At 44.0% G+C, this 25312-nt stretch overlaps 1 protein-coding gene across 3 annotated transcripts in view; it reads left to right on the top strand.

The window, feature by feature from the left end:
* Positions 1-25312, top strand: part of rrm2l (ribonucleotide reductase M2 polypeptide) — a 63875-nt gene that overhangs the window by 7733 nt on the left and 30830 nt on the right. The window contains exons 1-6 of one of the 3 annotated variants that reach the window (XM_072501128.1): positions 9953-10195; positions 14792-14941; positions 16331-16447; positions 16884-17017; positions 19850-19944; positions 22210-22343. In XM_072501128.1, coding sequence (XP_072357229.1) covers positions 10112-10195; positions 14792-14941; positions 16331-16447; positions 16884-17017; positions 19850-19944; positions 22210-22343 — 714 coding nt within the window. In that variant the 5' untranslated portion in view covers positions 9953-10111. Of the gene's footprint in view, positions 1-9952; positions 10196-14791; positions 14942-16330; positions 16448-16883; positions 17018-19849; positions 19945-22209; positions 22344-25312 lie in introns of those variants that run through there. The other 2 variants (XM_072501129.1, XM_072501130.1) reach the window with 2 other exon arrangements.

Raw genomic sequence — 25312 nt, 5'->3', positions numbered from 1 at the left:
TAGTGATAACCATTATGTTACCGTGCTGTCCTGTCAGCGCATATTCTCAGACTTTTGTATCTCCTGCCTGATGGAAGAAGTTGGAAGAGTGAGTGAGTCGGGTGGGAGGGGACTTTGATTATGCTGCCCGCTTTCCCAAGGCAGTGGGAGCTGTAGATAGTCAATGGATCAGCGGCAGGTTCTGTCCCTTGAGCCTACTCCACCATTAAAACCATTAGAAGGTCAATTGACCTTTCAAGAGGGTAGCACGCTGGCGCAATGGGTTAGCCCTGCAGCTTCATGGCGTCGAGGACCCAGGTTCGATCCCGGCTCTGGGTCACTGTCCGTGTGGAGTTTGCCCATTCTCCCCGTGTTTGCGTGGGTTTTGCCCCCACAACCCAAAAAGATGTGCAGACTAGGTAGATTGGCCACGCTAAATTGCCCCTTAATTGGAAAAAATTAATTGGGTACACTAAATTTGACATTTCAAGTATCATTTACTTGCTAATAACCTGCTCAGTTTGGTTTCCACCAGAGTTATGTGGTTCCTGACCTTACTACAGCCTTAGCCCAAACATGGACAAAACAACTGAATTCCACAGGTGTGGTGAGTGTGACATTAAGGGGTCCTAGTAAAACTGAAATCAGGAGAATCTCTTCATTGGCGGTTGTCTTATCTAGTACAAAAGTAGATGGTTGTGATTGTTGGGGGTTTATCGTCCCAGCTCCATGCACGATTGGATTGGATTTGTTTATTGTCACGTGTACCGAGGTACAGTGAAAAGTATTTTTCTGCGAGCAGCTCAACAGATCATTAAATACATGGGAAGAAAATAAAATAAAAGGAAATACATAGTAGGACAACACAAGGTACAGTGTCCAAGGCCCAAACATTTGCTGGAAATTTCCGTCCCGTCCTGCCGGTGGGATCTGAAGTCAATGGACGTATGAATGGCCCACTGGCTTCATCGATGACATTCTCTCTATCATAAAATCCAAAGTGGCGATGTTTGCGGATGATTGCACATTGATCAGTTCCAGTCACAGCTCCTCAGAGCTGTACCTTCACCACAAGGATGATAACAGTACAAGGTGGATCACTATCCAGGGATGGTGCAAGAGTATTTGACGCCTTAGGCAGTCCTTCAGCTTGATGCCCACCATCCTTCCCCTGCAACCCCCACCACAATTTACTTTCAAAAATGAATTCAGTAAAATGGTACCACTTTCACACAACCATTAAAAATTGTCCAACATACAGGCAGCAGTTATCTGCGGCCTACCTTCAGCCTTCTCCCTGGCCCCAGTCTCCCACTGCTCTGCTTCTGCAGCTCCATGTTCGCTTGGCACCAAATCCTCGATTTGCTTGCTCCACTCCCTCAACTCTTGTGTAGCCTTAACACCCACATCACTACAAGATTACCCAGATATTTTCTGAACGATTGGACTTGAAAATGTGAAACTCTTAAGTAGCAAGCATTTTTAACCGGCGGCACCACCCATCCCCAAGCATAATGATGCCGGATAATAGGAATGAAAATGAATGAAAATGCAAACAATCTCACTTCTAAAATACATTTCATTAAATAGAGTTCCCCAGAAATAAACTTGGGTGTTTAGGATGTTGTGGGTTGCAGAATTATTTTTTGGATATAAATGCTGTTGCAATGCCTGCTTCAATTTTCACCTTTAGGATTAAAAATGAAATATACAAGAAGATAAATATACACAGGGAGTGATCTCAGTTAAAGCTCGAATATGTTTAACTCTACCAAGTTCCAGCTTTTACAAACTCAGTTTCTATTTTATGGCAGAGTATTGCCTAAAATTCTACCCACATGAGCAAATATAATTAATTATGCCAGAGCCCAACACATGGTTTTATTGCGATCTTGTTCCCAAGACAAGTTCCCTCGCAGAAACACAAGAAAGATTAAATAGGCAAAAAAAACAAATGATTGTGCTTTTGTTCGAACTCTGACTATTTGGGGTCATATCTCTCAAAAGGAATACCTCGATGAAAAGCAACACCAATAATTTAACTACTGACCACCCTGATCTCAAAATCAATTTCCCCAAATCTGCAGTCACGTGCTGTTTGAAACTCAGGTCTAAAATTTTAAATGTCCAAATTGGTGCTTTTTGGTCAAGTGCAGGGTATTGGAAGGATCTGAAAGAACATCCACAGATTCAATGGCAAAAGTATGAAGAAAACTGAGAAGACCAGCAGCATTGAGAGACTCCAGGCATAGTTTTATGGTCATGTTCCTCGCTAAACAAGGATTGATCTAGAAATCCTAGGCGAGGTGGCAGCTCAGCATACCCTGAGATAAACGGCACCAGAAACCAAAAAACAGAACCTCATTGCAAATGAAATGTCAAAATTACCAGTCATCCCAATTTATCACTGTCCCACAGGCCAATTAACACTGAAGGGAAGGTGAAGCAAAGTTTATTTCACTAAAGCTACTTTGCTTAATGTGATGAATGTAGGAAATTGTTATATATATTGTATATATATATATATCTGTTGCAGTAATATTTTTATAAATCCTGGTTTAAAATAAAGGCAGGGGATGTATCTGCAAAAAATGCAATTAAGATGTCTTAAAAGTGAGATAATCATTGATTATAACATTTAATTGTTTACCTACATATGGCTAATGCACTTTTGTTTTTAGAAAAAAGGTTCCCTGCGGTTTAGATAATTGAGGGGTTGGGTTTAGCCTTAGTAAGGTGGTCATAAGACAGTTAGTGGGATAGAGATAATATGATTGATGGAGAAGCCAGGTCTGTAGCAAGCAGTTTAGTTTTCAGTCTGCTATAAACAGAAGGAGTTGCAGCTTGCATCTGAAAGGGTCTCCCTGCTTTGCTGAAAACAACTCGCTACAAAGAGGACATCAAATATCCCTGTGTTCCTTTGCTTAATTGGAGAAAGGGAAGGTATAAGTTAAAGTAAAAGTGTTTCTTTTATGAATGAACTGTTAATTGTAATCTATTTTCTATGATGTTAATGTGTTTGGTCCTGTATTAAGAGTAAAGTTTGTTTTAATATAAAAATCACTGTTTATCAGTGGAATGACTCCTGGGGGTGAAGTATCCTTTCCTCACACTTCACAAATTGCAAAATTGTTGGGGTTTCTCATCCAGTTTCCTAACATACATTGGGGTCTGGTCTGGTAGTGCAACACTTAAAAATTAAGGGACAAGCGCAGACTAGTTCAAATACTATGAACAGAACTATGCTGAAGGGGAACTTCAAGACAAATTACTTATACAGAAACCAACAAGCCTCCTTAATAGTTCACATTCTGGGATCACGTGATGTGAGCATGGGAGCGGCTGCGTTTCACGAGCTCCGGCTTTGCTCATCTTTCAATATTTGTTTTTATCCTTGTGCTCTTTTATGTCTTTTTGCGATTTACTTGGCTTTTATCATGTGCCGTGATTTGTTGGTCAATGTTTCAGCACTTTTGAGTTGAGATAACACGCTTTAATTCTTGTTGATTCGTGGTGGCAGGCGGGAGTTGGGGTGGGGCCTTGTCTTTGATGGCACAGCTGCCTTTGAGCAGTTCCCCACCCTTACGATATGGTACACACTGACAGATGATGGCTGCTTGCATTGAAGGTGATCCGGCTGATAGTCTTGGCTCTGCAGTGCAGGGCATTACAGCCCAGTTTCAAGAGTTGCGAGCCATCTTTATGAGGTGGTGATAGCGCTTGAGGTGGTTCTTGTGGCGGAGAGAGCACCGTCACTGGTGGAAGCCTGCCTCCATAAGGTTGAGATCCTGTTCCATTTGATGGAGCATGTTTAGTCCTGTCTCCAAGGCCTGGGGTTGGTTTGGCCTTCCAACCTCTAGTTCTGTGTCATCCTATTCCTATTGTCGGTCGAGAGGGATTGGAATCGGCTGAGCCAGCCAGCTGGGCGGTCCTCCACAGCTGGTGCCTAAGTGGTTGACCGCCTGGGCTCAGTTGGGTCGGCATGTTAGAAGTAATGAGGTTCAATTTCCAATCGCTGGAAATCTTGGAAGATCCTGGAACATGCTCTCCGTTTCAGATCCTATATTGTCCTAGTTGTTACTTTCTTTGCGTGCCAGTGGAATGGTCTTTACCCTGATGACCACCTCATGCCTCAGTTGTTATCCTAGACTTTACTCACTGATAATTATGTTGTTGTCTGTTAATGTTGTCAATTTATCTGTTTGCAGAGTAGTAAGCAGTAAATATTTTGGATGTGATACCCTGCATCATTGGTTATCCTGATTTAATAAGATTTTATCATGTTAAGCTGAATGTTGATTTCAGGATTTGTGTACAGTTTTTAATCCCAATTTTATCCTTGGGGGGAGGATGAACAGAGCGAAGCGGGGGAAGGGGTGGATGGTGTGGGTGTTAGGTTAGTTCTGCCCTTGCTACTTTCGAGGAAGGTGCCCCACAGTTAGAATGATTTTAGTTTTGGGCTCCACCTTTGTCTTCTCCAGGCCCAGGTGTTAGGATTAGGGTTAGGGTTATATCCTGTGATACCCTGTTGAGGGCTGGGGTTTGTTGGACTCCTCTTTGGTGTTTGTGTGTGTGTGTGTGTGTGTGTGTGGGGGGGGGGGGGGGGGTCAATATTTTCTTTTGATGTGGTTCTCCCTGAGGTGATGTTGGACTTTGAGCCTTGGCGTCATGGACTCTCAGATATGGATCTGTGTTGGCTTTTGAGTGGCCTAATTCTTTCTTAATTTGTGAGTGGTCCTGGTTGTGTGTGTGTGTGGGATGGGGGGGGGGGCAGGGAGGGTTCATCGTTCCAGGAATTGTAGGTCCCTTCTCCCTCCCGGGGCACTTCACAGTTTGGGGGTCGCTCTGACAGCCGTCCCGTCCTGGAGTGGGTTACCCCCTGTTTAACAATTGGGACCAGTCTTTCCTCCTTTTGGTTCTTTTGACCCCACAATATCTTGTTGTCGTCTTGAGGATGGTTTTGGTGCTGGTGGTCCAGTGATCTGTCCTTTGATCTGGGCTGAGAGATTGGAGTGTGGAAGTTCGGAGTTTTGCTCTTGGCTTTTGTTCTTGCTCTCTTTTTACTTTTTCTCTGGGAGAATCTCGACTGAATAGTAAGGTTTGGTTGTACCCGGTCCTCTCTCTATCTTTGATTTTGCTGGTTTGCCATCTTGAGGGTGTAAGATTTTGTAGTGTGGATCTGGGGAAGAGTTTAAATTGTGTTGTAAGAGTTAGTTGATCCCCCCATTGCTCTGGGGTTCTCGGGGTATTCTTTTCTTCTGTCATTTTATTTTGCAGCTATGGGTGAGCTGTAGGTCTATAACATTGTCTGTAATCTGTTTGGGTGCAGCCAGGTCAATTATCCGTGGAAACAACATGTTGGGATTTTGCCCCTGATTCACCCAGTTTTATTTGTTCCTAATTATGTAATAACTATTATTTTGTGCTGTACCTGCTGTACATTAAAACCTGTGGCTATCGTTCTGCTTTTATTTGTTTGAGGTGATCTTCTTTTGTAAAAAATGAAAAATCCCAATAATTTTTTTTTTAAAGTTCACATTCTGTGCTTCAGTTACACGAGTTATAGATAAAAAGGACACACCTGAAATGACTGAACCTCGAGGTCAGCAATGTTCAATTATCTTATCTAGTTAAGTTGTATTTCTGTCGAAATTTATAACCAAGTAGAATATGAAACACATGCACATCAAAAGACTGAGCAAGCATTGTGTATTTTCCTCTGTGGGCCCACATGCAATAGAAATTGGGTATTGATTATCAACCTGCTGGGTTTGGGCTGTCTAGTTTGCCCAATGCTTGCACCAGCCCTGTCAACATCACCTTCTCAAGAGCAATTAGGGATGAGCAATAAATGCCAGCCTTTCCAGCGATACAAACATCTAAAATGCTTAGTATGGACACAGTAATCAAGGAATAATTGATCTTTGTGTCCCTGGGTGCCAAATTAGAAGTTTGTGAAGATTGTAACATTTAAGGTACAGGAACATCCAATGTTGTTATATTTGTTCCTGATTAGTAACAAGGTGGGACCCTCTGGGAATGTTTTGATAGTTCCCAGCGATCAGCGAAAAATAACGCTGTTTCTAACAGTAGCTGGTTCGCAAGCCCTAGAAATGTTCAACCCATTCCGATTTGAGGACAAAGCAGATAAGAAAAAATACAATATAGTAATTGAAAAACTCAACAAGCACTGCCAGTTGCAACAAAAGAAAATGCTTGAATGGTATGTGTTCAGGCAAAGAGTGCAAAAAGCAGGTGAAACACTTGATTGCTTCATAATGGATCTGAGACTTAGTCTACGGAGAAAAAGCGACAAACTGCGGGAAGGACTACTGAGACAGTCTGATTTGAGGTTAGAAGGCACCATCAGTCTGTGTAGAGTAAGTGAACTTGCCAGAAATCAGTTCTCTGAAATGTTGGTTGGTGAAAGTGGCGTGAAAACAAACAGCGTGGCTGATGCCAATAATGCTATGGCGCACCTAAAAAAGAAACGTGCTCCAGATGGCAGCCATTTTGCGCATGACAGCACGAGCGTCATGACGTGTAAACGGTATGGCAACGCCCGCCAGATTAAAAAATGCCCTGTGTTTGGAAAAACCTGTGCGAAGTGTCACAAATTCCCAACAGTTTAAGAAGCTTAGTGCAGTGAACAAGGGAAGAGCTGTGCAGGAAATAAGCATTAAGAAACATGCTAATCAAGCGATCAATCCTGACACAATGGAAGATATATTTGACTTGGAGGATTCTTTCTTTGTCGAAATAGTAGAGAAAGCGCAACAGAAAACTTCAGTTTCGGACATTTTGAAACAGATTTCAATCGTTCAAAATAATGATGATTGGACGATTCCATTAATAATAAATGGAACCAATATAAAGATGAAATTGGATACCGGAGCAAGAGCTAATCTCATTAATAAGATAGACATAGCCAAATTAAAAACTAAACCAGTACATCCTCCCACAGTCCAAAGACGTGCAGGTTAGGTGGATTGGCCATGTTAAATTGCCCTTAGTGACCAAAAAAGGTTAGGAGGGGTTATTGGGTTACGGGGATAGGGTGGAAATTAGGGTTTAAGTGGGTCGGTGCAGACTCAATGGGCTGGATGGCCTCCTTCTGCACTTTATGTTCTATGTTCTAATAATCTTTATTAGTGTCACAATTAGGCTTACATTAACACTGCAACAAAGTTACTGTGAAAATCCCCAACTCCGGCGCCAGTTCGGGTACACTGAGGGAGAAGTCAGAATGTCCAATTCACCTGACAACCATGTCTTTTGGGACTTGTGGGGCGAAAGGGAAGCACCTAGAGGAAACCCACGCAGACACGGGGAGAACGTGCTGACTCGGCACTGACAGTGACCCAAGCGGAAATTGAACCCGGGTCCCTGGCGCTGTGAAACAACAGTGCTAACCTCTCTGCTACCATACAGCTTGTACAGGATTTCATCCAATTGCAATGACCAGATTGAGGCCATAATTCAGAAATTTCCTCACATTTTTCGTGGTATGGGAACACTACCATTTGAATATAAAATCCAGCTAAGAGCGAACATCAGAACAGTAATTCTTAGGAGGGTTCCAGCTCTCTTGAGGGAATGTTTGAAAATGGAACTTGAGCGTCTGCAGCAGTTGGGGATAATCATCAAATTGGAAGAACCAATTGACTGGGTCAGTTCTATCGTTTGTGTGAAGAAAGCCAATGGTGACTTGAGAATCTGTATGGATCCAAAGGATCTGAATCAAAATATTAAGCGGGAACACTACCTGATTCCAAAAAGAGAGGAAATCACAAGTGAGATGTCAGGTGACAAGATCTTTACCAAGCTAAACACATCAGGGTTTTGGCAACTAAAGCTAGATGAAGTAATAAACTCTGCACTTTCAACACACCTTATGGCAGATACTGCTTCAATAGAATGCCTTTCGGAATGATATCAGCTTCCGAAATTTTTCATTGGGTTATGGAACAGATGGTTGAAGATGTTGCAGACATACGAGTGCACGTTGATGACGTCATCATTTGGTCCAAAGATGTGCAGGTTGGGTGTATTGGCCATGATAAATTGCCCTTAGTGTCCAAAAAGGTCAGGTGGGGTTACGGGGATAGGGTGGAGATGTGGGCTTAAGTGGGGTGCTCTTTCCAAGGGCGGGTGCAGACTTGATGGGCCGAATGGCCTCCTTCTGCACTGTAAATTCTATGATTCTATATTCCCCAGATCAGCTCAAGTGTCAGTGAACAACTCTTTGAGAAACAAGTCAGTTTGTGGCAGCCTGCCAGCCAGAAGTGTCACAGCCACAAGAACAGGAGATGGTCCTGTTGAATAATTTTAAAAGGGGGAGCAAAGAAATAGGAGCTGAATTCAAGAAACAGCTGCAGTTAGCCACTGGGGCTATGCTACACCTTTGGAGCAAAGGTGCTCTGTTTGGCTGGCCATAGATCTAAATGTTTACTTGTAAGCTAATGGCAGATTGTACTCTGGAATCCAGGGAGAAGGATTCTCTAAAGGTGAGATTGAAACCTGTGAGGTGGGCCATTGTTATAGCTGTCCAAGTGACATTTGGAGAGAATTCCAAAGAACGATTTTCAGAGGTGAAGCTGGGCATCCATCATGAGACAGAGTTTCAATGAGATTGTTTAACTTGGTGTTTACTGATGTCTGGGTGGGTTATTAAGAAATCTATGGACTCTGTCTTGGTTGCATCAGTCATTTTCTCTGCCCTGTGGTGTCTGACCACAGTTTGTTATTTCATATGTACCTCATACTTACCTTGAACGTTAGAGTATAAGATACATATTGTAAATTGTTTTATCCTTTGGAAATTGTACAGTAAAGGTTGTATTTATTTGTTCAAAACCTGTGGAATTTTGTGGCTTTATTCCAAAAGCAAGTGTCTGGAATCTCAAGCTTTATCTACTTTAAACACAAAATGTTATTGGTCCCTAAACGGGTCTCCTCTCAAGTCCCGGGGTCTGGCCAGTATCTTTACACAGTATATTTGCTCCCTTATATTTAAAGGCCAATTTCCATTGACACAGTGTGACTGTATTCTTAAACATACACCTATTATGATCTTACACAATACCATAACAAAATATATTCCCTTGCTCATATTATTTTCCATATATAAAAATCATAGAATCATAGAATCTACGGCACGGAGACAGGCCCTTCGACCCACACTGGTCCATGCCAACCAAAAAGTCCATCTTAGCTAACACCATTTGCCTGCATTTGGCCCATATCCTTCTACAGAATCACTGAATCTAAATTAATTTAATTTTAAAATAACTCAGTCGTACTATCTGCACGCATTTTAATAAGTCACTGTGGGAATACCGAAAAGTATTTAAGAACCATTGAGTGTGGACAAACTGCTCCTGCTTGTAGGTGAGTTCGGAAGAGAGCAGAAATACAAGATAGCCATTCACGCATCGAGCAGAAAATTCTGGAGGAATTTCTTGATAGCAGAGGATATGGAAACCTGCTGCCACAAGGGGTGTTGGAAGCATGGACGGCATTGATGCGTTTAAAAGGTTTGATTCACTTGAGGGAGAAGGGGAGCAGGATGGCTCGAGTTAAGGAGAGTGGAGCAGGTAGGTCCGGAGTTAAAGTACCAGGGTTGATCAGGTGGGGACAGTTTCGCGCTGCAGATCGCTATGTAAAGCGGGACGACCCCCTATCCCCGGCGTTTTACAGTTTTATTACCAGCGTTATTCTGAGGAAATGCCATTTGCTTCCATTTTCTCTTTTTGCTGTTCAAAACGTCCTCCTTGCAGACTGCCCCCTGAGCATTTCCTCCACCAACATCTGTGGAATGTTGTGTTATAATTTCCCTCTTGATACTGATCAGGGATTGACACAAGCATTGTGACGTTGAAGAATGTAGCGGATCCATTGGTTGTGCTGCTGTCATGAGGCGGGGTTAGATGCTTGGCTTGTCCCGCCCCCGCGCGGGAACATTTAAAAATACTGGAGACAGTGCAGGACTAGTGGGCACATTTAAACAGGCGAGTGGGGAATTAAGCTGGGTACTTGCAGGTGTATGTCACTCTGTCCATCACTGCACTTTGCAATTGCAAAACTTACTGTGATTTTTTTTTGGGGGGTATAAAGAGCTGTCATTGTAGCCATGTCTCACCGAGCTCACCTGATCCCCCACAATCTGATCTCCGCAAGTCTTTCTGTATCTCTTCCGAAAGAAGAAGAAAACAGGGTAAGATGCTTTATTTTTTCCTTCTCTCTCCTTTTTAAACTCCGCCAGAAATCAAGCTGCTTTGGGGATTGTGGCCACGCCTGACACGTTATAATCCTTATGTAGTTGGGCAGCTATGAATGGTATAAATACACCCGCCTCCAGCATCGAAATCAGCGCGAAATATTGTGACAAATGTTTTTAAGTTGCGGTGATTTTGTTGTGGATTGTGATACCGTCCTTGGAACGTAATCGCTGGTGAAGTAAAGGTTTCTCTTCTGCCATTGTTTTCCAAAGTCCACGGTAGCACAGTGGCCAGCACTGTTGTTTCACAGCTCCAAGGCCACTGTGCGGATCCTGCACGTTCTCCCCTTGTCTGCGTGGGTTTCCTCCAGGTGCTCCGGTTTCCTCCCACAGTCCCAAAATGGGCAGGTTAGATGGATTGGCCATGTTAAAGTGCCCTTAGTGTCCAAAAAGGTAGGGTGAGGTTACCAGTGCAGACTTGATGGGCCGAATGGCCTCCTGCACTGTAAATTCTATGATTATGACAGAGAATAGCGAATAAACTCAGGATTTTTCTTTTACCAGTCCTCGTGAAATGCTTGCTATCAGTAACTTTTTTGTGTTTCTGATATTTTAGATTACAATTTGTGATTGTTTAACCTAGGAAGTGGTATAGTGGACCTTTTTAAATGTTGCTGATTGGGTCATTAGTCTGTGATAACCACCATGAACCAAGCAGCGCCAATACGGTTTGCACTTCCCATTATATCTAATTCTTTGCCTGCCTCAGCTGGTCTGCCGCTGGAGCCCTCATCCCAAGCCTATGTTATTTCGAGGATTGATTTTTAATGCTCTGCAAGACAGTCACCTGAAACTCTGCATCTTGGCTTGCAACAACTCGCATTCGTCCAAAGCTCCTGTATTCAGTGATCAGCATCTGTTCCCAATCTGGCAATGCCTCATTTTAAAATTCTCATCCTTTTCAAATCTCTGCTGTTCTCCAATTCTGAACTCTTAACTGTTTCCCTCTCTGCAGATGCTGCCAGACCAGAGGATTTCCAGCATCTTCAACTTGTCATTTCAAATTTTCAATACTTTTTTTTTCTTTGGCTTTGTTGAGAGATAGGTTTGCAGGAAAGAAAGATGTTTTCTCCTTTTGTGTTTTATAGGATTTCAACATCACTGGCAAGGCCAACATTTATTCCCTGTCCCTCATTGCCCTTATTGAGTGGCTTTGTGAGGCCATTTCAGTGGCCAGTTAAGGGTGAAACAGATTGCTGAGGGTCTGGAGTCACATGCAGGCCAGACAATACGGGTGACAGATAACCTTCTGTGAAGGAAGATAGATGTGCTTTAAGACAATCCCAATAGCTTCATGGTTGTCATTTCTGTGTATAGCAGCAGATAAAATGCATGCCTGAGTGGGTAATATCAGCAAGTGGGAGATGGACAGAAAAGATTTGCCTTTTAAAGTGTGGACAAAGCCAGAGAGACTGACTATATATTTGTTTTCACCTAAAACGTTTCTATCTAGGAGAATCTGACTTGCTTCTTAATATCTTCAAAATTTGAGTGGATTATTAAATATAGATACTGGGCTAAATTAAAACTAGTGACATGAAAGTGCCTTTGTGATTTAGGAAATGCCCAAATTCAAATCATAACTAAGATTTTCAAGGTAAGCATTTAAACTGCAGCTATATGGGTGACCAAAGGGATGTTGCCACAGCAAGGGTGGGTGCAAAGGTGAATTGGACTCCTGCAAAGTTGGATGTTTGTTAATTAACCTTGGATTCTTGTCACCAAGTTGTTCCATCAATTTCCCAGCGGTTCTGCCACCAATGGTAGTCTTCTTGAATTAACAGGTATTTCCACTTGTATGTTGTTCATCTCACTGTAAAAACTCTTGGAAAAAATAACTCCTTATTGAATGATGTGTAAATATTTTTAGCAGTGCACAAAGATAATAATTACCCTGTTTTTTAAAAGATATTTTTATTAAGGCATTTGTATAAACAGCAAACACACAAATAAGATCAAGAGCAAACTGGAACGTCATCAACACACAAACTCCCCTGCCCTCCACGCCCGCTCACCTCTCTCTGCTGACACCTCAATCCTCCTTGAAGAAGTTGATGAACAGCTTCTACCTCCGGGCAAACCCATCAATCAACCACCTCGAGACCTGAGTTGACAACTCCCACCAGCAATGTCTTGTCCACCACAAAGAAATCAATCTGAGAGTATATGGGAAAAATATGAAAACTCCTTCGGCCTCCCAAACCTCCACGGGTCATCTTGGCTACATGCATGCCAGTGTCCACTCCCTCGATGCCTTCAGGCATCCCCACAATTTGCAAATCCTGTCTCCTGGAGTGATTCTGCCCACCACTTTCTACTTCAAAAGCTTTTGGGTCTCCTGCATCACACCCATCTTGGCTGCCAATGAGGCAAGCTGCTCCTCGTGCTCCCAAATGTCTCCATTTTCTGAATTCCCTGTCCCTCCATTGTTCCACGCGGTCAATTCCCACTTTCAGCTGCTCAACCGCACAGACTAGGTCCTCCTGGACTTCCCTCCTCTTGTTTAGAAGTCCACCAGTTGACCACTGGGAGGGCCAGACAGACCCTTTACCCACTGCTAATTTCTCCTCCCCCCCCCCCCCCCCCCTCGCACTCTCCCTTGGTTCTCTCCAAGCATCCTGCCACCCAACCCAACAAAGCATCTCAAAAGGGGAAAAGTTATCTAACAGCCATCAAAAGAGAATACAAGAAAATCAAAATATATTCACACCACCTCCAAAGTTCAGTGTCCTCCTTCACCTGCCAGTCCATTGTCTCAAAAATTCCAACGCCTTCTCTGGCATTCCAAAATAATGTTCTCGGTTGTGAAAGGTCACCCAGAGGCAGACCAGGTACAACATTCCAAACTTCACCCTCTTCTTAAAGATGGCAGCCTTAAATCGGTTAAACCCGGCTCTCTTCTAAGGCAAGTCTGTGCCCAGGTGTTGGTACATCCCCAACTCGTTCCCTTCCAGGTGCACCTCCTTGTCTTCTTCGCCCATCTCGAGGAACCAATGTAGATGAACCACCATCGCCCACAGTGGCTCTTCTGCCAGCGGCTTCCTCATCAGCGCCGTGTGTACTCGGTCAACCTCAAAGGGCCGGTCGTAGGCCCCCTTCCCGTATCAACTTCTCCAGCATATCAGCTACATATGTGCCGGCGTTGATGCCTTCAGGCATCCCCATGATTTGCAAATCCTTTCTCCTGGAGTGATTCTGCCCTCCACCATCTCCTTCAACCGCTTTTGGGTCTCCTGCATCACGCCCATCTCAGCCGCCAACGAGGCAAGCTGTTCCTCGTGCTCCCCCACTGTCTCCTCCGCTTTCCGAATTGCCTGGCCTTGGCCTTCCATTGTTCCACGCGGTCAATTCCTGCTTTCTCTGCTCTGCAGCCTTGACTAGGTCCTCCTGTGCTTCCCTATTCTTGTTTAAGAAGTCCCCAGTTGCTCTGTCGACCACTGGGCAGGTAGGGCAGAGGGTATTTACCCTCTGTCTTGGCCTGTGCCACACGAAGATTCTCCTGCTCCAGCTGCTCCTTTTCTTTTCAATCCACTTCTGGTCAGTGGATCCATCCACCAGCCACATCAGTAGCGTTTAGCTCTCTCCAATCACTCCTGCATGTTTTTTTTTCATCAAAACGTCCACCCTACGAACGAGGAAAATGTCCGAAAAATCCACCTTGAGCGATAGCTGCCAAATGTGCGACCACTCATTCCATGGCCGCAACCGGAAGATCATTCATAATTACTCCTAACACCTTTGCTGACACTGAAAGGCTGTTTTATATTTTTAGAATGCCACATTTCTATACATTTTGGCTTCTTATGATTTAAAAAAAACAACAATTATTTGCAATTAAACCTGACCTATTCACCTTCCCTGCACATCTTTGCATTGTGGGGGTGAGACCCACGCAGACGTGGGGAGAATGTGCAAATGCCACAGAGTGGGATCAAACCCGTGTGCTTGGCATCATGAGGCAGCAGTGCTAACAACCGTGCTGCCACCCCCACACCACCTTCTATCCTGATGCCATGTGTGTGCATCTATAACTTATTTTGCTAACTGTAAAATACAAAAATTGAAAGTGATGGGATTTGGTGTGTTCTGCTGTCAACTCTTGTGATTAGCTGCTTTCCCTACTTGATTATCACTGTTATTGGATGTCTGGAGTATCACTAGACAAGGCACCAGAAACAAACTGGCATTAGAAAAGCACAGGTCCACACTGCAGAGATTGCTAGACCTTTTTGGGGTGCTAACTTTGAGATCTGAGGATAATCTTGGGTTCCATTAAGATAAATATGTCTGGGTAACAAGTCCTCTTCCTATGAGTGCTAGTGTTTGGCAGTAGCTTAGCTGCGTACCTCCAGCTGACGATGCATCGGTTCACAAAACTAAGGAGTCTCCCTGTGCATTTGACCCTTAGGTGTTGAATCTGGTACTGAGTCCTCAAAAACAGAAAACTTTCTTTGTATTCTTGGCCCTGATTAGCACCAGATTTCTGCTGGTAAGAGTGCTCCTTAATCTAATGAGAACAACTTTAAATTGTAGGTGGACTTGAATGATTCAAAAGCTGCAAAACTTCAGAATGAGCCTCTTCTTCAGGGAAACCCCAATCGTTTTGTCATCTTTCCGATCCAATACCATGATATGTGGCAAATGTATAAAAAGGCAGAAGCGTCGTTCTGGACTGCAGAAGAGGTAAATGCATTGTAGATTGTAGCGGAGAAATAACCCCAGTTGGGTGTGAAGGTCAGTAACCACTCTTATCGGCTGAAGGGTTATGAACTCAGTGACAGATGCACTTTGGCCTGCCTGGAACCTGCTGGTCTTCCAATTGTTAACAGCAATTGCAGATTGGCACATCTCGTGGTCCAGGACAATGTGCTGAGGCATGCACTCCAGCTTGGGGCAGCTGCTGCAAAGGTACAGTTGGAATAGCCACTGTCTAGAACCCTTCAGCCATTGCACACTTGGGGGCTAAACTGTGAAAAATGCCTTGGGCTGTATGTTTGATATGTAATGAGTACGGTGAAAATTATAGTAACTAACATGACGGTATTACAAGAAACTGATTTGATTTGTACCGTGTGTAATGTGAATTAACTCATGTAATGTACTCTTATTATAAAGTAAATTTTGGGGGAGGAAAAAGTCAGTAACCACTCTACAATAATGGACTGGATCTGCTTCAGCTACTGCAAGTACTGGTAGTAATCTCCCTGAGTACTCTTGTATGGGCAAATCTTACTGACCAAGTATTTCTATTTTCTTCAGTAAAGTGTGTATCATCTGTTTGGGCAGAGTGAGCTGGAGATTACTCTAGACATCACCAAAATTGCTGCATTTTTGGCTAAAAGGAAGAGAAGCAATTGCTGTCCTTGTGCTACGAGAGTGCACTTTTCCTTATTTGCAAGACTCATTTGGGGGCAAAATTATGCATTGTATATTAATACACTGTGCCGCATTAACCAAGAGCTTTGCATTTGCGAAGGAACATTTATCTATTTCTATGGGAAGGCAGTGGCATAGTAATCCAGAGACGCAGGGAAATGCTCTGGGGATCCTCGGATTGAATTCCACATAGCAAATGGTGGAATTTGAATTCCATAAAAAGTAAACTACTTGGTTCAAGGACAGCAATGGGCAATAAATGATAGCCTGGCCAGTAATGACCACATCCAATGAATGGAAAAATAAACTAATAGGGGAGCACGGTAGCACAGTGGTTCGTGCTGTTGCTTCACAGCTCCTGTGTCCCAGATTCGATTCCCGGCTTGGGTCACTGTCTGTGAGGGGTCTGCACGTTCTCCCCGTGTGTGCGTAGGTTTCCTCCGGGTGCTTCGGTTTCCTCCCACAAGTCCCAAGACGTGCTGTTAGGTAATTTGGACACTCTGAATTCTCCCTCTGTGTACCCGAACAGGTGTCGGAATGTGGTGACTCGGGGCTTTTCACAGTAACTTCATTGCAGTGTTACTGTAAACCTACTTGTGATAATAATATTATTATTATTCTATCCATGTAATTGGGCAGATAATGTATAGGTAGAGATGTGAGTGATTTGCAGAGCTTTCTGATATGTTTCTGTAGGTTGACTTGTCAAAGGATTTTGCACACTGGGCATCTCTGAAACAGGAGGAAAAACACTTTATTTCACATGTCCTGGCCTTCTTTGCTGCGAGTGATGGAATTGTAAATGAGAACCTGGTAAGTCTGGATTTGCATTCTAAAATTGTTTCAATATAGTTTTTGACAGTATGACATTCCCATTATTGTCAGTATTGTGGTAAAAGATGTGAACTAGTTCAAGTGGAAAAGGCCCTGTGATTGAATTTCACAATTGCTGTTCCAGTGTTTGACATGCACATTTGGATAGGTAGGGTACGTCTCTTTTTTAAAAAAAAAAAAGAATGTTGCTTAAGAATAGAACTTTTTTTTTCTCTAAATGGTAACCTATATGGTATAAAAATATCTAGATGTGCAGAATTCTTGAATTGGACCAATCTTGAATTGAAGCAGATATGACATGACAACATATTAAAATTGTGACCTTTTCCAAGAATGCAGTTCTGGCTTGTTTCTGCTCTGATATTGGAATTAAATTTGTACCTTGTAGCCACTCATAGCTAGATGTCTTTTATAGGTGGAGCGATTCAGTCATGATGTCCAAATCACTGAAGCTCGTTGTTTCTATGGTTTCCAAATTGCCATGGAGAATGTCCATTCGGAGATGTATAGTCTCCTTCTTGATGCCTACATCAAGGATCCTAATGAGAGGTAGGAAATCGATTTTACATCGATCTTATCCATGTGTGTATGTTAGTAACTCCATTCTCTGTCTCATCAAGGTTATTTTATTTTCTTGGAGTAAAAGATACAATTTTGGCCTTCCTTCAAATGGTGGGAGGATGGAGGAAGTGAACTCTTGTCTGATTCTCAAGCATCGAGCTTGAATACTCATTCTATGGAGCCATAATGCAGGTGAACTCCATGCTTAACCTTCCTCTCATGATCCTCGATTGTTCTCCACTACCGAGACTGGTTATATTCTTCTTACTGGTGCAAGTTTGTTTACACTGAATTGTTTAAGATAAAACTTGTTGACTCGTGTATCTTATTAACACCAAATTCAGCTCTAGCCCAGACTGAATTAGCTGGCCTTGACTTGAATTAGGAAATGGGGCACCAAATTGGCATTGGTGCTCATAGTTCAGATTGGATCTCACTGCTGACTTGTGCACCTTCCACATTTGTGGAGAGATTGGATGAAAGAAAACTTGCTGACCCCTCCAACACCCTACCAGAATAATGGCACCCTCTAGGTCTAAGGGCTACCACTTGAGTATGGGCAAGGTGCTAGTTCCTGTTCTCCAAGACTGCCTTCAGTAAGGGAAGTGATTTGGCTCCCTTTTGAACATTTGAGTAAAGGTTATTGCAACAGTACTTTAAAAAAAATATTTTTATGAAGGCATTTCCATATATACATCAAACAAAACCACATCAAAAAGAGAGCAAACAGGAATTCAAATAACACATAAGTATCTAACACTCTACCATTCCCCACCCCCGTGTTGACATCTTAATTGTTTTCAAAGTAGTCGATGAACGGCATCCATCTCTGGGAAAACTCCTCCACAGTCCCCCTCAATCAAACTTGATCTTTTCCAATCTGAGGAATTCCACAAGGTCGTTCGCCCAAACCCCTGGTTTCGGTGGCCTCGAGTCCCTCCATTCCAACAAGATCCGTCTCTGGGCTACCAGTGAAGCAAAGGCCAAGATGTTGGCATCTCTCGACACCTGGGTCTTCCGACCCTCCACTTCTGGACTCAGGACCACCTTCACCCTCAACACCTCAGATATCATATCAGCAAACCCCTGCCAGAATCCCTCCAGCTTCGGACAGGCCCAAAACATGTGGACATGGGTCACAGGCCCACCCACGCACCACCCATACCTATCCTCTACCCCAGTGAAAGAACTACTCATCCTGGTCACCATATGTGCCCTGTGGACTACCTTGAACTGAAGAAGGCTAAGCCTTGCACACAAAGAGGATGCGCTCGCTTTCCTTAAAGCACCACCCCCCCCTCACAGCCTAGCCTCCAACTCCTCCCCAGCTCTTCCTCCTACTTGCGCTTAACATCTCCTATCGGGGTGCCTTCCCAGTCCATTAGCTCTTTGTAAATCTCCGAAGCTCTGCCCTCACCCACCCCTGTTTTCAACACCACCTTGTCCTGCAACCCTGAGGGCGGTAGCTCGGGAAAGGACAGCACCTGCTTCCTCACATAGCCCCTCACCTGCAGATACTGGAGCCCATTCCCACTGGGGTTACAGCAGTACTTATTAATCAAAGTACAAAATGGAATCAGACCCATAAACTGCTGTCTAGTTTGTAATTTATTTAAAATTAATTGGTTACATTAGTTCTGCAAGATGTATAATCCAACCAAGAATATTTGGAATTGTCACTTGGTAATACAGAACTTGAATGTTACTGAAAGAGACATCCTTCATAATTTGCACTCAGGACAGATACAAAAGTGCCCAATTTCGTGGAGGAACAGTTTACACTGTGTGACAAAAGGGGTGCAAATCAACACTGGTCAGCGTGTTGCCATAGGGAATGCACCAGGGAACTAATATTATGCTTTTTCCCTATGCTTTTTAAAAAGTGCATGCTTTTGTTTTTTTCCTGCAGAAACTGTGTATGAATATATTTCTGTTCTAGCAAGTATGAGTCACATTGCGAACTTGAACCTTGAGTGTAATTCTATCTAACATTGGACATTATCATAGAATTTACAGTGCAGAAGGAGGCCATTCGGCCCACCGAGTCTGCACCAGCTCTCGGAAAGAGCACCCTACCCCAAGGTCGACACCTCCACCCTATCCCCAAACCCAGTAACCACACCCAACACTAAGGACAATTTTGGACACTAAGGGCAATTTATCATGGCCAATCCACCTAACCTGCACATCTTTGGACTGTGGGAGAAAACCGGAGCACCCGGAGGAAACCCACGCACACACTGAGAGGATGTGCAGACTCCGCACAGACAGTGACCCAAGCCGGAATCGAACCTGGGACCCTGGAGCTGTGAAGCAATTGTGTTATCCACAATGCTACCGTGCTGCCCCTTATGGGTGGGATTTACTGGCTATTCATGCCGGCGGGAAATTCTGGTCCCACATAGTGCACGGGTTTTCCAGCAACTAGGGGTGCTGTCAATGGGAAATCCCACTGACAATGGCGGGACCCGTAGATCCCGCTGACTGGTCGCCTCCCCCGCCAAAAAACATGCAGCGGGGTGGTCGGTAAATTCCACCGAGGTTTTGCAAGCACGGGCTGGTGGAAAATGCTCAGTACTCTGCCTGTTGTGATCAGCTGAAAAGGTGTGCTGTTGTGGCCCACATAACTGCCATTGAAATTCATATGCCACATTACTTATTTGTGTGGGAGGCAGAATGTCCCTTTTCGAGCAATATTTAAAAATATTTCCAGTTGTTGGAATAAATTAGGATAACCTGTTTCAAAATTTCTCTCTTGCATTTGGAATGAATGCCCTAGTCTAAGCTTGATCTAATGTGGGTTCCATGTTGCTTTTTCAGGGAGTTTTTGTTTAATGCAATTGAGACAATGCCATGTGTAAAGAGGAAGGCTGACTGGGCCTTGCAGTGGATTGCAGATCGGGAGGCCACATTTGGTATGTGCCCTAATTAAATTTGCAGTGGGCGGGGAGGGGAGGAGAGAGGAATAAAGGTGTCCAGTGTTAAACGTATTCTAATGTAATATTTTTGCCTTGCAGCTGCGTAAATACTGTCTGTTCACCTTAGTTGTTGTAATGAAGCAAATTAGTCTCCTGGGTTCATTTGCACTATAATGTTTTCCTAGTCATACTGCACATTTCAGGGTGGTTGGAGTTGTGTCCCGGTGGAAAAGACTGTCTACTAAATCGATCAAAATGAATGAAAATCGCTTATTGTCACAAGTAGGCTTCAAATGAAGTTACTGCGAAAAGCCCCTGTCATGATTTTCGGGTAAATATCATGGTGCAAACATACATACATACTGATGGACAGATCAACGGACCAATCAATACACACACAACACCACAGGCAAGAGCATACACACTGAAATGGGGAACACTACACTCCCCGCTCATTCCAGCAGGAGACAGCTCCGGGCACAAGAGCTCACAGCAAGCCACTCAGACACCCACCATGTGCTGAGTGCCACTCCAAGATAGTGTTAGGGATGGGTCCACAGATTCAAGGGTAATGAACGAACCACAGTAACCAGTTTACCATTGTAAATATTGTTAGTAATAAAACTGAGTTGTACCATCCGCAACCGTGTTGGTTCGTCTGTGTAGCAGAGTACCCACACGACAGCCCCTAGTCGCCACATTCCGGTGCCTGTTCGGGGAGGCTGGTATGGAAATTGAATCCGCGTTGCTGGCCTTGGTCTGCTTTACAAGGCAGCTGTTTAGCCCACTGTGCTAAACCAGACTGCTTGTAGTTTTCTCTTTCTCCCCACCCAGCAAATTTAAATTAACTGAAATCCGTCAAGGAAAATTATTCCTGTTTACTCAATACCATCTACCTCCTTGCAAAAGATTCAGTTGTTTGAAGTAATAAGGGTAAAACATAGATTGGGGAGGTAACAACTTCTATTAATCTAGCACCTTTGTTTTAATGTGCTAAAACGTCCCATTGGCACTGGGCCAAATCTGTCAGTTGACCAAAAGATTTGTCGGGGTTTTCAGGAACATCTTAAAGGAGATGCTGAAGGGCTTGGCAGCAGGAACTGCAGGCACCGCCACTGAGGGTGCACAATTCTAGGGAGTTGTACAGCTGGAGTAGGTTAAAGATGGGAAAGTGTACAACCATGGATGGGTTTTGAGGCCAGAATTACAAATCTACTGTGTTGCTGGGCCAGGAGCCATGTATGACAGCATGAGCAAGGGAAATGCACTGGGATAATGGTGGCAGAGCTTTGGATAAACTTCGTTTTCCAGCCTGCACAAATCCAGAAGTCCAAAGGTTTAAAAAAATAAAAGTGTTTTAGCAAATTAGCTGAGACTGCTAATGTTGTGTAGGGTTGATAATGCAACAGATGTGGTAGTTGCTAGCTCTGCACTGTCTGTAAGGTGCCATGGTTGCAATTTAGTTCAGTTTCTGTGGCCAAGGAGATGAAAGATGGTGGGCAGGAAGAGTGATGGGGACAGGGACTGAAGGAAATGGCTTCCGTCTTCCCAATATTTAGAGGGCTCAATCTTTAGCCGCCCTGAAGCCAGCTAATTAACCAGACAGCAGTCTAGCCTTTACCCATTAAAATCCAGCATATCTTTTGGGAGTCCCTACTGGATGAAAATTGGATCCAGCAGATGCTGTGCATCATTTCCTCTTAAAATGAGGACTGCCACGGACGGCACTTTGGTGTAGTGGTTAGCACTTACTGCTGCCTCACGGTGCCGAGGACCCGGGTTCAATACCAGCACCGGGTCACTATCTGTGGAGTTGGCACATTCTGCGTGGGTCTCACCCCCACAACCCAAAAATATGATGTGCAGCGTAGGTGAATTGGCCACTCTAAAATTGCCCCTTAATTGGGGCAGGGGATAAAAAATTGGATACTCTAAATTTATTTTAAAAATGACTGCCACAAGTTGTGGTAAATTTCCGTGCATGTATTAATGCAGGGCTTTTAAAGTTTTTAGAATATTTCACTTCATTAATTTCTTGTCTGCTTGTTTTTTTTGTGTGTTTGTGATGTACACTTCGACAGTTTGATGGAGGTGTTCTGGTTGAGGCGGGGTCAGCTGAACTATAGTGGGACACTGTGTTCTAATTGGCCATAAATATCTTTCCAATTGCTTCCTCTTGGGATTGACTTCAGATTTATAGACTCGTACAACTTTCTCACTCTCCACCCTGAGTGCATTTTCTTTGCCCTTTATTCGATCCAGGGGAGCGATTGGTTGGCTTTGCTGCTGTTGAGGGAATCTTTTTCTCCGGGTCCTTTGCTGCTATTTTCTGGTTGAAGAAACGAGGGTTGATGCCAGGCCTAACTTTCTCGAATGAACTGATCAGTAGGGATGAAGTAAGTGCGGGGCATTCTGTTCCTGTAACGCAGTGTAAATGCTGATTGTGGAAAAAGCAGCCGTTCGACCTTAAGCAGCATGGGTATCAGTTTTTGATTGGATTGTTTAGTGTGCAAACAGTTGAAAAATACCATTGCCATATTATGGCGTAAAATACGTAGAAGGCCATTTGACCCATGTCTGCATCTACAGTGGCCTGGGCTCAGTGTTTTAAACCTATTACAAAGTATTGGATTTCATATCTTTGTTCCAAGTTTTGCTGCTACCCTGAGATGCACGGTTACCAGAAAATAAACGGAAGGGACAGAACGTGTGAACATCATTGCACCAAGGAGTCCACCAAGAGTAGGGAATAGAAGGCTTTGTGTCTGAATGCACGAAGTCTTCGGAACAAAATTAATGTGTTTAACAGCGCAAATGAAGACTAAAGAGGCATGATTTGGTGGTGACCTGAGACATCATTACAAGGACACCTTGTCTGGGAATTCAATATCCCAAGGAGACTCAGCATTTCAGAGGAATAGACAAAGGTAAAGGAGATGGTGTAGCTTGCTGGTAAAGGAAGGGATATAGCCACTGGAGATCAAGACGTGGAATCAGTGGGTAGAAATAAGAAATAGTTAAGAGGTGGCACAGTGGTTAGCACTGCTGCCCCACTGTGCCAAGGACCTGGGTTAGATTCCCACCTTGGGTGACTGTCTGTACGTGAGTCTGCACGTTCTCCGTGTCTGCATGGGTTTTCTCCCGGTGGTCCCGTTTCCTCCCACAGTCCAAAGATGTGCAGGTTACATTGATTGCTCATGTTAAACTGCCTGTTTAGTGCCCAAAGGTTCGGTAGAGTTATGGGGTAGGGTGGGTGGCGTGCTCCTTCAGAGGGTCGGTGCAGACTTGATGGGCTGAATGGCCTCCTTCTGCACAGTAGGGATTCTATGATTCAAAGGAAGGAAGTCCCTGGTGGGAGTAGTAGTTGCACAGTATAAGCCAGGAAATATTGGAAGCTTGTAAGAAAGGAACAACGATAGTCCTCAGTGATTTTGATATGCATATAGACTGGATTAATCAAACTCTAAGCATAACCTAACCTCAAGGGAGAGTTCATTGAATGTATTTGGGATTGTTTCTCGGCGCAATACGTTGTGGAATCAACCAGGAAGCAGGCTACTCTGGATTTGGTGTTGTGCAATGAGGAGGGATTAATTAGTAACCTCCCAGTTAAGGATCCTCTCTGGAAGAGTGGCCATGGCATGAGCGAGTTTCTCAGTTTGAGGATGAGGGTGGAACTCATCCCATGCTAGCATTCTGGAGTTAAACAAAGGTAATTACATTGGCATGAGGACAGATCTGGCCCTAGTGGACTCGGTAGGACAGTTGATGAGCAGTGGTAGTTTTATGGAAATACTTTCTGTGCTTCTGACTCTTGTCAATTCCTCCCAAAAATTGTAAGAGGGGGGAAAAGCATCTCTGGCTAAGCAAGGAAGTTCAAGATAACATAACAAAAGACAAGATTGAAGACATGCCATTGCAAAGGCCTGTAGCTTTTCAAATAAAAGGGTTTTTAAAATCAAATTCCATTTATTTTGTAGATCCTTCTGATTAGAGAGATCTGGCTGCCTTAGTTCTAAGATGAAAAGAATTTGTGATCAGTTTTTTATAATTGCATGTTTCTGTTACACCTTTTTACAAATTCCTGCATGACCCAGTTGAAAATTTATTTTAAAATCCTGGACAAGTAAATTACCTGTAAGTTTGGGAAGCTGGGATGAATATCCCAAAGTAATAAAGAGCATGGTGTCATAATATACATCTATGTATATAATGGAGTGCAGACGGGCAGTGGTTGACACACAGGATGACCAGTAAGCACACAGAACAGAGCAGCCAATCACCAGACAGGACACGACCACTATAAAGCCAGATGGCACCAGTTTCCCGCTCTCTCTCGGGACCCAGCCTCTGAGACAGTCCGAGTTAGTGAGCTGGCCAGTGCAAACACCATGTGGTAGCTAGTAAGTCTGGTTAGGCTAGTATCAGGTCTCCAGTCAAGTCAGCATAGTATCAACCCACAGTTGAACATGTAGAATAGTTTAGATGTTAAATAAAATAGTGTTGCATCTTATCACGTGTTGGAGGTCTGTCTCTCGCTACACTGCATCAAGTGCAGTCCACATCGTCCCAGCCGACCCAACACATCATGGTACCAGTGAGTGATGCTGAAAATTGATGGACCTACCTCAGCTTTGACCAGCAAACAGCCGGACCTACCTTGAGTGAATCAGCGTTGACTAGCAAACAGCCATCCGGTGACATGGAAAACGTCTGCCCTCCTCCGCAGCTCCGCATCGCCGGCAACCTCGGTGCAAATTGGAAGATCTTCAAACAAAAGTTCTAACTCTATCTAGAAGCCACCGACCTCAAGGCCGCATCGGACGCCAGGAAGATCGTACTATTCCTCTCCACAGCCGGGGACCACGCCATCCACATCTACAACTCCCTTACATTCGCTGAAGACGAAGACGAGACAAAATTTAAAACAGTCCTACTGAAGTTCGACAGCCACTGCTACATTGAGCTAAATGAGAGCTTTGAACGGTACGTTTTCCAGCAGAAGCTTCAGGGTAAGGGTGAACCTTTTCAATCCTTTCTGACCCATCTCCGCATCCTCGCGCAGTCATGTAACTATGACTCAACCACTGATTCCATGATCCGGGATCAGATCGTTTTCATGGTCCACTCCGATTCCGTTCGCCAGCAGCTCCTGAAAGTCAAGCAGCTCACCCTCACCATCGCCATCGAAACGTGCGTTCTCCACGAACATGCTAACAATCGGTACTCCCACATCAGGGCGGCAGAAACGGCAAAGCTAATCTCCCACGAGGCGGAACGGGTGCAGGCCATCGCACAAATGCAGGGCCTAAGTATCGACGAGAGTGGCCATTCCGCGCGCTTTTCCCGGGCCCCTGTGCATGCG

The sequence above is a fragment of the Scyliorhinus torazame genome, chromosome 1, assembly GCF_047496885.1.
Source record: "Scyliorhinus torazame isolate Kashiwa2021f chromosome 1, sScyTor2.1, whole genome shotgun sequence".
Classification (NCBI taxonomy): Eukaryota; Metazoa; Chordata; class Chondrichthyes; order Carcharhiniformes; family Scyliorhinidae; genus Scyliorhinus; species Scyliorhinus torazame.
This window is presented reverse-complemented; position numbering and strand designations above follow the sequence as displayed.